The 16898-nt window shown below is 37.6% G+C and overlaps 1 protein-coding gene across 1 annotated transcript in view; it reads left to right on the top strand.

The window, feature by feature from the left end:
• eepd1 (endonuclease/exonuclease/phosphatase family domain containing 1) overlaps positions 1 to 16898 on the top strand; it is a 38342-nt gene that overhangs the window by 17029 nt on the left and 4415 nt on the right. The window contains exons 3-5 of the mRNA XM_033975469.2: positions 4271 to 4322; positions 14922 to 15032; positions 15918 to 16055. Of these exons, the coding sequence (XP_033831360.1) occupies positions 4271 to 4322; positions 14922 to 15032; positions 15918 to 16055 (301 nt within the window). The remainder of the gene's footprint in view (positions 1 to 4270; positions 4323 to 14921; positions 15033 to 15917; positions 16056 to 16898) is intronic.

Here is a 16898-nt window from a genome sequence, read left to right as displayed (position 1 = left end):
AGGGTAAATATAAACATTATATATAATATAGCCTTTATGAGCCTGTTTACGCTGATGGTTTTGAAAATGTGTTCTGCTCATCATTCCCACTCCACATGACCGCACCATGTCATCGACAGAGGATGTGTCTTTCTGATCATCCTCACTCAGCCCTACATTTAAGTTACAGATTTTAGAAAATGGGAAGTTGTACTTTCCAACAGAAGAAAAATGCAGAGGTGGATAAAGTAGCCGAATATTGTTCTCAAGTATGAGTACAGGTACTTCACATTATAAATCAGATGTAGCATCAGGACAGTTACTTTAGATATACTTTTACGTGAGTAATTTCTTGGACACAATTGTGCAGTTCTACTTGAAAAAAATGATTTTGAAGTTGACATGTCTGGTTGACGTGACTGTATCATATTGTGAAAATCGATATCGTGATGGTGTCTTATTGGGAGATTTACATATTGTTACATTCCTACTCTTTTCTATAAACATTTTTTTATATTTTTTTCCATCACCAAATTATAATGACTATAAAAATCTGTTTAGGTATGAATCAAGACAATCAATCAAGACATTTTGTCTGAACAAATGTTTACGCCACTAGTGTGTGTCCTATCAGTGACGAGTATGAAAAAATATAGAATGTGACAACTCTATGATTATCCTTATGACTACATTTGACTGTTGTTTAAAGCAGACCTTTTATTAAGCATAAAACAATATTGTGATTTAAAATGTGCAAATTATAATATAATTATCCTTATGCCATAAATTATAACTACAGTACACAGCAGACACAAGCAGAATACGTCTTCTTTAATTAGGGCACAAATGTATGTTGTTATAGACAGAAGAAAAATGATCAAATGTTACATAACGGCTTTGTAAGGTTCTGAGTATCGTATTTAGCATAGTAGACGATTAGTGTTATAACTCAGTCATTATTCCTGATTGCATTAGTTTGCCCCTGCTCTCTGATAAGCTCCCATGGTACAATGCAGGACTGTTTGCTAACTCAGAAACAGATTATGTAATGTGATTTTCTCCCTGGTGCTTCGGGGTTTGAAGGTTAAAGGTAACGGGGATCAAACAAGGCCAAAGTTTTCATTTCATCAGAAAATCTGCTTGACACAAAGTCACATTTTACATAATAATACAGACAACTTTTGAAATTGTCCCAGAATATTAGAAAGGTGATGTGATTTTTGATGTAGAATTTAATGGTGCATTAGGATGTTAAAAAACAAACTTCAATTTATTTAGTATTTTGCAAAAACAAGTTAATTAGAAATACCATTGATAGTAAAAATGCATGTAGATTTTTTTGCGACACACATTTACACACATTTACACACATTTAACATTGCTCATATGTAGAACAAGTGGGTAAAGTGTCATGTCCAAGGGCACAAAACCAATATGCACTCGTCCGGACTGGAATCAAACCACTTTGGGTTGGTGTTGAATGCTCTAACCACTGAGCCACTGCCATCCCATTAGTAATTCTTATCAACAATATTAACGGACAGTGGTGACTGATACTGTTCTTTTTAGTTATAAGAGCAGCAATGCTTTCTGGGATATGCAGCAATTCATTAAAATCAGTTCTAGCTTAGCCTGTTAAACCTATTCCCATTTTTAAAGATACAATATGCAATTACTTGTCTTCATCGAGATTGTATTGCTTTGCTAGGAATGTTCCGCAGTATGGTATGAAATTCTATGGAAACAAACATTTGGACTGGAGCCATTTGGCCAAGTTACAGGTCAGATCTCTGGAGTGGTGATACAGTAAGAATGTTTCTCAAGGCAATTAATACACTTGTAATTGAATAAATATATGATGATAATAATGCTGTAGAACATTACAAGCAAAAGAATAACATTCCCATAACACGTGGGAACCCTCCACTAGAAAGTTGCATGATGCACCTTTAATATAGCATTTTCAAAACAATAAAATGTAACACGGTGATCTAAATATGTTATGCGTTGGCAGTTAATACCCCGTAGAAGTAAAATACCCCCTCTTTAATCTTAGTCTGCCTTTTACTTCTAAAAATACTCTTGAGAATTCTATAAATCAGCTAGCAAAAGCGATTATACCATCTTGCTAACATCCCTCTCACGTTTGAACATTTTGTCAGCTAGCATGACTCACGGTGGCTCTCCTGACTGCACAATTGTCCTTAGATTGACGTAGGTGGTTTTGGGTCACGTTTTCTTCTCTCTCTGAACTTAATGTAATTGTGCGTCTAAATCTGTCTGCGAGCTAAAGATTGACTGGCGACACTTCCAAGTCTCCTTGTATTAGCATACATAATCCAAGCGACATTTTCACAGCTGCCAACTGCATTAGAAAGCACCTTTTGGACCTGAGCTGAGATATGGGGCGAGGGAAATAATTGGCTGAGCTGTTGGCCCGGAAAAAGCATTTATACGGTAAATAGATGGAGGTTTATGGAGCAGTAAAGTACGGACACTGGGTTTAGTGCTTGCTTTGCGGTGGTTATTATTTTTTAGTGTTAGGCTGGTACAGAAGATATCAAGGTGAAGTGTAAATTCTCTCTTCCTCTACTCTGCCTTATATCTACCGCAGCAGCAGAACTCTCAGCCTCACAGCCTTTGTCCTCCTTAATAGAACTAAGGACTATGACTATTAATCAGCTGTTGGTGCCTTAGTCCACCATATTTTTATTATTATTACTATTTATGTTTATGTTGTACAAAACATGAACACTAAACTGAAGTTATCTGAGATTTGGAAGAAAAGACATGAGGCTGGAGTTTATTTTAAGATTAATACAGGACCCAGAGACGTGACCCGCTTAAGACATTGTGATAGTGTTGTCTGGTCCATTTTACTTTACTGCAGTCCAGCTATGTTTCTGTTGTAGGGATTATTATACCTCAGTTGTGGGCCAAAATAATAATGGATGAGCTAGCAGTGTGGTGCTGCTCAGCCCAGAAATGCAATTTCTCTATAAGTTTACAATATGTTCTATTTGGATTGTGAGGATTTATCTGGACAATAGCAGAGATGAGAAAGCATGGAGCTGGAGTTTTGGGAGTGACTGATTTTTCATTTACATTTACTAGTTCTTCTCTGAATACACAGAAGTTTTTGCACAAGATCCTTCACATTTTTAAATGCTTATGGCAGTGTGCCACTGGCCACTCTTTGTCGATAACTGCTTCACAGTGCAGGTTGACTACAGCTCTACTATCAACTCAACTGTGTGTAGACCTTGGAGAGCCTTATCCCCCTTAGAAATGGATTAAAATATCTATCACACCACTGACATTTGTCTGAAATGGCAATGTTTATTAGTTTGATTAACTATTGTCTGGGGCAGCACAGGTGAACATGGCCAGCACCCATAGAGCAGGACTGCATGTTCTCCCTGTGTCTGTGTGGGTTACCTAAAGCATGCAGCATAGGCAAATGCCATCCATCCATTTTCTTCTGCTTATCCGGGGTCAGGTCACAGGGGCAACAGTCTAAGCAGAGACTCCTAGACTTCCCTCACCTCAGACACTTGCCCCAGCTCCTCCAGTGAGACCCCAAGGCGTTCCCAGGCCAGCCGAGAGATCCCTGTAGCATGCCTGGAGCATTCTCTCAGTGGGACCTACCCAGAGGCGTCCAGGAGGCATCCGAGGGAAAATAAAAATAAAAACTAGCATGCTAACATTGCGCGAGCATTACTTTCTGGTTCATGGACGATAAAAATCCTTAATGGAGACAGCACATAGTTGTGTCATTTTGACCCTAAGAGCTTCTATTACAATAAACTGTAACTGCTGGAGCAAGATAAATGTATAGCCCCTTGAAGTCTCTCCCAGGTCAAATACCCAAGGCTAAAGGAAAAATGCTGTTTCATATGTGGAGGATCAGGTTTGGGCAGTGCCATAGTCTGTTGTGTAAACAGTGGAAGCTTACTGACTGCAACAACTTGTCTGTCCTCAGGCTGAAGGAATGTTTTAAACTTTGTACTTTTAAGTTGGGAAGCTGTTATTTTTTTTGGCACAATCAGTTATAATACAGGCTACATGCTGCTAGGTTGCTGTCAGTAGACCCCAAGTTTTAACATAGCACACTAATACTTAGTTTGTGTTATTATGATTTCAATTTCACTTCACTTGATAGTTACCAATAATATTTAAGTTCCAGTTTGATTTGACTGACTTGGCATTACTTTAGTATACAAGGTTTTATAAGGTTTTGGTAAAGTAATATACTGAGAACGCTAATGCTGTGTTTCTTGTTTGTTTGTAGCATCAAGTTACTGGCTGTCCAGGACCTGTTGGACCGGGATGCACTGGATAAGGTAAACTAGTCACTGGTTTTGGAATTGGTTCAGATTAATTTAATACTTAATTTTAATACTATTTTCAAAACCAATAATTCAACCTGATTCCCAAAATTCTTGTGACTTTACCCTCACTATCCTCATGCCTTGTTCTATTTCGGGGGAACACATTTGGGCTATGCATGTTTAGCACTCTTCTGAACTTCCAGGACTAAAAATACTGCAGCGGTTGCTACGGGCTGTTGGCTGTTTTTCCAGTATTAAACCCAGATACAAGCTTATATCCAACAATAGTTTCTTTCCACTCCTATGATGATGGAAAAATGCTGGCAAGCCCTGAGTGACAGCTGAAGGCATTGATGGAAAGGCCATTTATAAGAGCCCAGATTGAATTATATAGCATTTGTATTTGCATATATATTTATTCACACACACATTTGGGTGCTCATGTTTTTCATTCGGTGGAGCCATGGTGAACCTGATGCATGAGCGTGACAGGAATTTATGATTTTGATTTAAAAGAATAAAGATGTTATCATTTATTTATATATGTCAATCAATAACTATTGTGTAATTTAGTTTTGAGCCTTGTTAATATTATGGTTGCTAGATAACATACCTCTACGTTTGTCATATCTGCTGCCTGTGTCCAACCAGGAAGTAAAATTATAACCTTCTCCAAAATTACAAAACTAGAAAAGTCTAGGCTAAATCAAAGTATGTGAACTATGTTTTAAAGAAATTAGTAGTTTAACCTGTCATATGCACTTTAGCCATGTCTACACACAAAAAAAAAAAAAAACAGAATAAAATTACTAAATTTAGTATATAATACTATTAAAGGTCCTATATTACACAAACTTGATTGTTGTGAGCTTTAAGCCATGTTAGAATATTGTTATGTCCTCAAAATCACACCTGGAGTTATGTTTTGTTTCATTCACACATGTTTGAGTAATCTCGGTTTATTACGGTAGTCTGTCTACATCTCCATAGCCTTGTGATGTCATGTTGGGGTAATTTTTATGTTAACAGCTCCTTTTACCTTTAGCTCAGTCCAGATTGGCCGTTGGTGATTTTCAGATTCTATGATGTGTTGATGTTGTACTCCCACATGGGGGACAAGAGCCACATGTCCCAGTTTACATTGTGCTTTGCCATGAAATATCCAATATGTAACTTCACTCATATTGAACCTGATCATTTCTATTAGTGACTAGACCCAAGAACTCACTATTTAACAACAAAAAGTTCATTTTAACCATTTTAATTTTAGCTGCCCCCCTCTGTGTTAAATATTATTGGCCTAGGAGAATGTTGCATATGAAGTTTAAAGCACAGTGGAGCACTTCCTGTATTACCACATGACATCACCAGCTGGATCAGAGTGTTTTCTGTTTGAGAGAAGAACTCAGCCTAAATATGCAGGGTTTGTGTGTTAAACATGAATGAATGAAACAAAAGTCTCGGGATGCTTTGATGAGTAAACAACATTATAACATCAGAAAATAGTGCAATATGGGCCATTTAAAATGCAATTAAGTAAATAAAAGTTGCTTAGGAGTTTAGTTGCTGTAATATAGCCCACAGAGGTCTACTGTAAAATGAATCACAAAAGTACAGCAATATCACTCTTGTTTCAAAGATTACACCACATTTTAAAATTGTTTAATTATGCTATTTTTGCTTTTGAAACAGACGCAAGCCAAATTATATAATCTTTTAATTTATGAACTTATGTTTGGTTGCTTCTTTTTTCCTTTGGTGGAGCCATGGCTGATTCATTACTGTCACGAGAGAGGGCAATGAGGGCAAATTGAAGTTGCTTCAGAGTTAGTTACAGTTTAATACAGCCCATAACTGTCCCGTAGTTAGTGTGGTCTTAATGTGACACACTGTACACAGGCCTGGTTTAATATACACCCAATGACATTCATGCAATATTTTTACAGGAACATGTCAAAATGTGCCTGTGAATGTCTTAATTAAGGTTAAAATATTACACAACTAGTGAATGGACTGTGAAATGAACAACATGTGCAGAAATGTCTCTTGTTTGAAAGATGACTTCATTATTTATTATTTAACTTTTTTTAAATTGCAATATCCTTTTTGATATATTGCCCACATCTAAATGCTAAAGAAATATGTTTGTCAAACAAATTATTATTATTTTTTTCACAGTTGTTTTCGTATTAGTTTACAGAGGTTAGTTTACATTATGCAAAATTGACATTTGGAGCTTTCTACCATGTTATAACATTGTTCCCCCATCAAAAACAAAGATTTTAGATGTCATCATACATGTTTGAGTGTTTCAGTGTTATTCAAACCCTTCTTAAGACTGGCTGCCCACATGCCTACGTCAGACATGCTCCCACACAGCAATTTTCCATAAATATACAAGCGCATGATGTGTAATACCCCCTCTCTAAATATAAACATATTTACATATAAACATATTTGCCTATAGGATGATATTGGTGCTACTGACACAAACAAAGAGTATAAAACTAGAACCTATCTTATACACATAACCATTGTATACAAACTTCAGCTGTTGTATTGCATTTATTATTTGCAAAAGTAACAACATTAAGTCAGCATTTTATTTCTGGGTCTTGTAGCTGCACGATCTATGGAGGAAGTTTTCTAAGAAATATAACTTAAACTTAAATAGAAATACTCTTACCATGGTATATCGACTAACTGAAAACCTGTTGGCTAATGCTAGCTATCTTGTGACTGTAATTTTATGTGAGTGACTTGTTTATCAGTACAAATCAGCTCACCTGTTGTAGCTCAGCTCTTTATGGTCATATTATGTTAAAACAAAGCTCAGATTAAAGTCTAACTTGAGTAACAGAGCTTCAGACAGAACAGTGCCTCCAGTTAGTCTCACACCCCCAGGGGAATGTTGATCAGTAGTCCAGTAGAATTTTTTTATTTTGTGAAAACCTGAAAGCGTCATCATAGCAACGAGATAAGAACGAAATAAGACTTTTATAGCAACGAGTTTCATTTTGGAGACAGGCTAATAATAAAGGGTTACTGAAACATGTGTGAATGAAACAAAACACAAGTTCAGGTCTGTTTTTGAGGAGGTAAAAACATTATAACATGGCTTAAAGTTCACAAGAGACAATTTTGCGTAGTATAGGACCTTTAATTGTTAGTCTACTGTCAAATTAGATTAAATCAAATCATTTAGGACTGAAATCAATGGGGGCAATAGTTTTTACATGTCTTTTTTACACATATAAAAACGTCTGTAGTCTTAACTGCATGCTACATATTTGACCATGAGTAAAATGATAAAAATGCATCATAGGGGCCAAAGGAGCAGCAGACATGCTTTCTAAAGGGACAGATGTACACTTGTGTTCTCTTTTCCCAGCTGCTTCACACTAATTATCACCAGAATTAACACATCGTTCTGACACTTTGAGTCTGTCGAGATGATTTAGCACCAGCTCGGGGAGTGACATCCGGACATCCTTCCAACAGTTTGACTTTGTACTGCCTGTCTTTGAAACCTGCCTCAACAACAACAACTTGCAATATTTATGATTTGTTATAATCATAAATAAACTACGGTAAAGGGTCTGTACATTTTTCCCCCCATGTATCTGAGCAAAGTTGTATTTCCTCATTACAGATATATTAGTGGTTTTCAGACACTGTGATGATGTCATAGTCGCAGATGGAGGCACGAGGCAGTTTTCTCTATTGATAACATTGTTCTTCACCATGTAGCATCTAAAAGGTAAATTCACAAATGTTGAACCTGATCATTTCTGTTAGTGACTTGCCCCAAGAACTCACTGTATTACAATAGAAATCTACATATTAGCTGCCCCCATCTGTATTAAATATTAGACTTTACTTTATTGTCCCCGGGGGGAGATTCCTTTCCACATACACAGAGCACGTCTGACATACACACAGATAAACACCAAACATCACACTCACATAAACATACATTACAAAAACAGACATTATGCCTCAGCGGAGCCTGTTGTTTAAGAAAGCAATGGCCGCTGGGACCAGGCTTCTACCGAACCGAGCCCTCCTGCACCTGATCGCCCTGTACCTCCATCCTGAGGGCAGAGGGATTAGATGGTCCTGGAGGGGGTGAGTGGCATCCTGTGTTATGGCACGTGCGAAGCGTCCAATAGCCCGATTATTTAGATCTGTGAGATTGGGTGTGGGGGTCCTATGATTTTAGCAGCTATGTGTGTTACTTTTATGAGTAACAGTAAGCATTTTATAGAAGCAGGTGGAACAGTACAGTAGGATGGGCTGAATGATAGATTTATACAACAGTAATAACAGATGTGGAGAAACGTAGAGCCCTTTGAGTTTTCTTATTACTGATGATTAATTAATTATAATTATTACGGCCTTTCCCAGGTGGATCATCTTTTCACCTGAGTGCATCTCGACATAGAAAAAAACCCAAACACCAACAGAAACAAACAAACAAGTCAGACGGTGCTCAGGTAGTGCTGTCGCAGCGGAGCATGCGCCAAACAAGGTTATTGGTCTATAGAATACTGTGATGTCGTCTGAAACACTGGAATTGTGTGAGCGGCTCTTGAGGTCCAAATATGTCCGCTGCGTGTTGAGTACTTTTTAGCAGCATACTTTTACTTCGCCAGCATCCATCCATTTTCTTCCTCTTATCCGGGGCTGGGTCGCAGAGGAGCAGTCTAAGCAGGGACTCCCAGATTTCCCTCACCCCAGACACGGCCTACATTTCCTCCACTTTTACTTCTGCTTGAGTAATATTTTTTAAGTAAGTAACAGTTGCCTGGGATCCAGAATACACAGTTCTCCAGTAGTTATAAATATCCGAGTTTAGTCACCGGTGAATCACCCTGTTTTCAAATGACTGTGATTGACAGGTGGATTAGCCAATCGGAGACGTGCATGGTCTGTCCGTATAGGAAAAAATGTATGAAAAAAATATCACAGGGGGCTGAAAAACATTGCAGATTTCTGCAGAATCAGTGGGCGAAGCACTAAACTCAATTTGATTTTATTTATAAATCATAGGTGACCAATGAGCTCCTTCATTTCACATGTGCCACTGAAAAAAACCCAAATCTGATTGGACCAGACTGGGACCAGGCTAATATCAGTTTGTATAAAATGTACAGTTCTCTTGGACCACTACATCTTGGATAACTACTTTGTACTTCTACTTCAGTGATATTATTTTACAGTAACTTTACTCTTACTTGAATACATTTTTTGGCTACTCTCCCCACCTCTGTCATCAGGAAGTGTGTGTTAGCATGCTAGCTGATGTTACCACGGCAAACCATTTAAAATTAACTAGTTCTGTTTTTCACGTTTTTAGGACTGCAAAAAGCTGGTACTTTTTTGTGATTTGCTGTGTGCTGCCCACTCGCTGAGATCTGGGTCATCCGCATTATCCCACACAAAGCGTATTCTTTAAACTGCAGGACTGAACCGGTTGGCCTCAGTAGAACTTGTGCTCACCCCTGAATGTCTTTGAATGTCTTTAGCAGCAGATGGATGCTTGGCACAGAAACTGGAGCTCAGGGCTGTAAACAGAAATGGGTCAGGGTGGACTCAAGTATTCCAAACTGCACTACAAAAAAGGAATATTTACATCCCTTTTCTGATAGAGGGTTCATCAACTGCATAGTTAAAGGGGCCATATTATGCTTTTTTCTCATCTACGTTATAATGTTTCCTCATCACAAACACACCTGGAGCTGTGTTTTGTTTCATTCACATGTTTAACACACAAAACCTGCATATTTAGGTTGAGTTATTCTCTTAAACAGAAAACACTCTGTTCCACCATGTGTAATACAGGAAATGCTCCACTGTGTTTTGAAAATCCTTCACTAGAATCATTTGGATAATTTCAGTCCTGGAAATGCCAAACTCTATTGAACAAAAAGTAGAAGGAGCTGTTAACTTGAAAACTACAGCTTCATGACATCACAAGGTGGAACAGAGCATTTTGAGCTTTGCAGATGCAGACAGACTAATAATAAAGTGTTACTTAAACATGTGTGAATGAAACAAAATACAACTCAAGGTATGTTTTTGACAAGGTAACAACATTCTAACATGACTTAAAGCTCACAAGAGGCTATTTTGCATAATATAGGATCTTTAGTGCTTTGTCAGGTGGAATCAATGTTTCACAGTTGATTCCTCCAGGTCAAGTTACAGGTCAGGTCTGTGGAGAGGCAACACCTCTCACAGTTAGAGAATAGCATCCAGAATTGGAAGATTTCAAAGTCTGGACAATGTTTGAAATTGAGACGTTTCAGCTGCCTCCAAAAGTCATTTATTTTCATCAAGCTAAGTCATTTTGGAAGCAATCAAAAAATGAACGTGTTACATATTTTCCATCATAAATAAGAAATTCAATTTAACTTAAAAAGATTAGAGGGTACTATATTTCCGTGAGGGAATTTGTGAGGGAGTGAGTTAGCTGGTGTAAAGCAGCGAGCAGATGAGTTACCTTTGGATAGGTGATAGGGCACATTCCTCCACATCCTAAATCCTCCTGTCGTCCTAAAATATGCGGCATGTTTGTTCGGCTATTTCTGGACTCCGAAATACTCACTGGGAGCTGGGGCTACTCTGATGAAACGTTTTGAAACAAGTAATTTTTCACTGATTTCTGGGCTAACAAACCCCCACAACAACTTCAAGATCCAAAGTTGGGGTGAGTCTTAGTAAAGGCAGTATTGGCCTCAAATGGTGAAAGCACTAAATTTATCCATAATTGTGTTTTCTCTGGAAAACATTTAAAGAGGGGATATGCAAAATCAACTTTCTGGAGCTTCCTACCATGTTATGACACCGTTTCCTTATCAAAAACATGCATGAAAAGGTTATAAATATCACCTATGCATGTTTGAGTAATATTGAAATCTCTCTCGGACATTATTCGAACCCTCCTTATAGTTAACTGTAAGATTCTGTGCAATGCTCCGCCCACAAGCCTACATCATCCATGCTTCCATTCAACAATTCTTCATAAATATACAAAAACATGATACAAAACTTTACACAACAACTTAAACCTGATGCGATATGCAGTAGCTTAATTAGTGGAATGCATGCTGATTGTAATGTGATAGTGCTCTGAAGGGGGAGTGACTTAACACGGAGAACAAAGGGAAGAGGGTCTGTCATTGATACTTTGCAGTGACATCATGCTGGGGGGGGTTTACTTGCATGTCTACGGTGGAAAGTTCAATGACACTCATTAGCAAACACAGACTGATCGGTTTTAAGATTACGGTATCTAAAAACTCATGAAAAAATACAAAATTGATTTAAACAGCACATTTTCAGGCGCCTGTAATCAATGCAAGTGTCCATGGTCCAGTTTATATGTTTGACTTTCAACAAAAAGATGAGAGTGAGTAATTGAAACACTATTTTAGAAAACTATTTTAGTGTTCAACAGCACAAATCTCACTTGTTGTAGTTTCAATCAAGTCAGTTCTTTATGGTCAGATCGTAAATAAATACATCTAACTTGAGTCACAGAGCTTCAGACAGAGCAGTGCCTACAGTTAGCATCACAGCACCTGGGAATATTGATAACATCAGCTGCAAAGTATCAATAATATATTTTAAACATCTGACATATTTCTTCTTCTTGGCCTGGGGGACATGTGAATAGTCAGTCATGTGCCCGGTTTTGCCCTATGTTTTGTTTTGTTGCTAAGGAAGTAAGTAGCTCTGTGGTTGACTCTAATGAACATCGCAGTAGCATTTGTACAAACTGAAAGCTTTACGCATAACTATGAAAAGTGGTTGTCTGGATTTGACAGTGGGTACAAGCAGCCAGAAAGACACTCTTGGAAGAAAGAGGAAGTGCATTTAGATGAATTCCTTAATTTGTTGAAACTGAAATGTGTCTAGCATAGCACTGTTGTCACTTAATTGTTATTTTTGCAGTGACATCTTGTTGGGGATGTGCAGTAAAAACACCTGTAATTTAACAAAATGTAAAATACTTAAGTTTAATGCCATACTGTGCAACATTCTAGGCAAAGGAAATAAGACCGCCTTATCTTAATTGAAATCCTGCTATCTTGATTAAAAACCCTTCTTCCTTATGCAGCAGCAGTGGCTCAGTGATCAAAGCCTTTGCACACCAACCAGAAAATCAATGGTTTTGACCTCTACTCCAACCAAGCATACTGTTGTTGTGCCCTTGGGCAAGGCACTTCACCCACCTTGCCTATTTATGAATGTGGTGTGAGTGATTGGTGGTTGGAGGCACAGTAGGAGCAGATTGATTTTAGTGCCTTCCAGGACACCCAGAGCATTTTACTGTGCATTAGTCATTCATTCTACCCTCTACTATGATGGTAAATATAGATGTAGTCACAGCTGCCCTGGGACAGAATAAATGTAGGTCAAGTGTGTCATAACGAGAGCCACTGCAGCATCTGGCAGTCCCACTGGTCTCTCATCCAAGTACTAACCAGGTTCAACGTAGTAATAGTTGCCATATAATCGTAGTTGCATCTACTGGTGCACACACACACATAAAGGTCCTGTCTGCTCTCTGCTCCTCTGGGCTTTGCTCCAGGCTCCTTTGGGTGCTGCCTCTGCACCCACTGCCTTGAGTTATGAGGCCGTTTGTGTGGGGGCCAGAAGTGCTTACAGGCCTCACTGCACCGAGGTACACTCACATCAATTCTGACCTCTGGAACTGTCCTTTTATTGCTTTGTCAAAGCAATAAATGCGGGTATAATAATCACAGCATCATATCATCGATGTCGTGTGAACAATGTAGTGAACAAAGATGGATGGAAGTTCACAGTCACTAACACTGTTAAGTTCGTACATTCAGTTCATATTTCCATCTGTATGTGGTTTTTATGGTTTTAAAATGGGAAAACTGGAACCAGTTTATTTTAACTGTGATGGTAAAGTTGGCAACAATTAGCATGCTAGCAGCGCACGTCCTGATTTCAGACAATAAAATACTTCATAATTAGATGCAGGTAGTACACAGCAGACTTATTTTGATCTCAAAGCTGCTTATACAATATATCTCTACAAATTTTGCTCAGATACAATGAAAAAAAAAATTGGTACAGAAACTGTTGTTTTGTAATATAATTTTAATTGGGTGAATTTTAGGGATGCACCAATCCAGCTTTTTCAGGTCTGAGATTATCGATACTTTGGCCTCTGCCTATATCCAATACTAACCAATCCCACTGTAGGGGCAGAAAATGACACTTATTCCCTTCAAACACAATTAACTTATTACACAAGAGATCCAGTTGTGTTTAATTTATCATCTTAACTGATGTTATGGAACCGATACCGATGCCGATCCAGCTAAATATTCGGAGTTCTCCAGATACTTTCCAGGTTAGCAACTCTATTTGAAATGTGGTTGTGGGAGGAGTTTAGTCCAAAAAAACTAACTAACAAAAAAATCATTCTGGCATACAGTCAAACGCTGCAGATGCCTTTTTATAACAAATGTTGGCACAGGCGGCTGAATGCTAAGTGTGCTTTAAAACACTGTAGATTTATGCTAACACAGCCAGCAGCAGTGCTAAATAGGCACTTTTGTTTTACTTGTGTTTACTATTTAGGAATAGCCTCGGTGATACACGTAGAATTTGGCAGCATCATGTAGTCATTTTGGTATAAAAAAAAAAATCTGATCTGCATCTATCCATAGGAGGCACTGAAAGTTTCACGTCTTTGTTGTGATGACGTTTACGGTGACGTCTGCCCCCCATTGGTCACTGCAGTTTTCTAATGCAGAAGTGAGCGCACTTGTTTCTTTACAGTGAAAAACATGTGATAAGCAAATCTTGTTCTTCTTATTTGAGAGGAACTGAAGCCATAACTCTATTCTCTGTATTAGTATAAAAGATGTAACTAACATATTTACTTATAATTATGAATTTTAATATTTGAAATTTGAAAAGACTCAATACGCTGCAGATGCTAATGGAGATTTAAATCAAACACAAGCTCATAGAAATAATTTTGTTTTAATTGTTGTATGAAATGTATGAATTTTTATGTCCGCAATACATGACTCTTGTATTAGCTTTCATGTCTTTTATTACTTACTTACTTATTATTTTTCTTCTGGATGCATTTACACAATTGAACATGATTTACTGATTTCAGTTTTTGTTTGTAGACCTTGTTCAGTACCTTTTAATTTACTCTAATAACTTATTTGTTGAAGGACAGATATGGGGCTCAACAGTAACCACCCACCCCCTGGTTCCAGAAGTACATTTTCCATTTGTTTTCCCCATAGACTTTACCAAAAAATGTATATTAAAACTTTGAAAGCTCAGGGCTCATCAGCTCTGTGAACAAATGACCACAAGACCTGCAAGTTTATTTAAAATCTGTTTCTGAAACAACCACTAAGTTATTAAAACGTGTGTTTAAACTTGCTCTTTGGATTTAAAACAACCACATTATGGATATTAGATGTTTTTGAACATTTATTATTTAAATTTTTTTGAAAGATCTATGGGAAAAGTGAACGGGCGGTCACTGTTGAGCTCAGTAGATCTATATTCCTATATGTGACCTGTTCCTGTTCTTTGCAGTTCTGTGTAGAGCTGAACCAGGCGAGTCTGCCCAGTGTGCGCCAATGGAAGAGTCCCCGTGGGCTGTGGAAGTGTGTGGTGTCAGACAGAGCTACAGGACCCTCCTCCAAGGTACTACCAAGGATTTCTGCTATACAATGCTATTATGTCTGACAGAGGAGTATCTGTTTGTCACATAGACCTTTTTAAAGACTGAAACTCAGAGGCAAACTAACAGTATATTGTGACCATAACTTTATTATATTCTTTCCCTAGTTTGATTAAATAGTACCTGTGGTAAATATTATAGTTTTACATAAGTTAAGTGGCAGTTCGTGGAAAAGAAGTTGAGAAGACAAGTCCATAAATACAGGAAGTAATAGTGAGTTCTAAAACAGAAACCTATGTCATCAACACATGAATATTTTATCCAAAATGTAGGGATAAGTAAGGCATTTTCCTGTCAGTTTAAGCCTTAATTTACCCAAATAAATGTTGTCATTTATTTTTATTTTCCTAATCATGCCTATTGTATAAATTAGACAGGTTTGGCGCTTGTTTAACTGTAGGTAACAGTTACCTCTACCATTGTCATATCTGCTGTCCATGTCCATCCAGGAAGTAAAATTTAAAAACTAGAAAACAAGAGGTAAGATTTGTAGTAAAATCCTAAATACGATTATGGTAAGTATATTTTAGTCAAATAAATTGTGTAACCGGTCATATGGACTTTAAGCAAACATGTGTCTTCTATTGTTTTTAGTTACCCAATAAATGATTTGTCCAGTAAAACCTAAAACTCACAATTTTGCTTTCACCAAAAATGTTAAGTGAATGCCAAAGTATGGCATTAAACGTATTAGCTGTAAGTAAGTAATAGCTGTAAATACCTGTAATTCCATAATGGAAGACAGATATGTTTAATGCCTTACTGTGGAACATTCCAGTCAGTTTCAGTTTTGTGTGTGTCTTGTTCCCTGTCCTCTGTCTTACACCGTATTTTGGTGTTGTCTGCAGGGGAGGAGTTTCTGTGGGTTCATGTGGGACAGCTCCTCTGGGATAGACCTGAAGGAAGCTACCATTTTGGAGTCTGCGGTCGTCAACGGCAACAGCGGGAACCATGGCCAGCTGGGACTCTACAAGGCCCTGTTCACTGTGAGTAATGGAGCTGTCACAAAGCAACGTCAAGGAATTGTGCAGTATTTCATCCATTAAAGAAGATCTATTATGCAAAATGGACTTTTCAGAGCGTTTAACCATGTTATAGTTGTTTCCTCTCAAAGTTGTATTTGGCGTGATTCAAACATGTTTGAGCAATCTTTAATTGTTTATTTTCAAGACACCATATTGCCAATCAATCCCCATTTTCACCACCCCCACTGCTCTGTGCTTACTTTGTGCTCCAATTTTATTTTCTTAATTGGTGATATATTACATTACATTTATCTTAGTTGAGGTGACTTTATACCCCTTTATGAAGATAACGCAGCAAGTTTCTGTTCTTACTATTCTTTATTGGCTTTTTTGTAGCTTGTTTTTTGGTCAAACTTTGGAAAATATACTAGAAATTTCAGTTTTGCAAGTTCAGTTCAAGTTCAACTATTGAATATTTTATCACAAACAGAAACACTTTTCATTATTAAATGGTAGTACTTTCTTTTATATCACCATGTGGCCTTATATCTGTGTAATCCCTCAATCGCCCAAGGAGGTTCCATAGTGGTCCATGTGCGTATATTACTCTGTGTGTCTTATACTTGTTCAAGATCATTCTAAAGCTATTCAGGAAAGGTTAATTTCTGTCCTGTGAATGTGACTTTAATATTGATAGCTGCTCAAATAAGTATCTACTTTTAATATCACTTAGTATTTGATTTTTGATACTTTTGACAACCCTGACTAAACTAAGACTAGACTTGGACTAAACCAGCTCTTAAACAAGCCCAAACCAAGTCTACATCAGGACTAAACTGGGATCAAATTAGGGCCAAACCAGGA

The sequence above is a fragment of the Periophthalmus magnuspinnatus genome, chromosome 11 (genome assembly GCF_009829125.3).
Source record: "Periophthalmus magnuspinnatus isolate fPerMag1 chromosome 11, fPerMag1.2.pri, whole genome shotgun sequence".
Lineage (NCBI taxonomy): Eukaryota > Metazoa > Chordata > Actinopteri > Gobiiformes > Gobiidae > Periophthalmus > Periophthalmus magnuspinnatus.
Note: the sequence above shows the minus strand (reverse complement) of the source record. Positions and strands in the feature narration are given on the sequence as shown.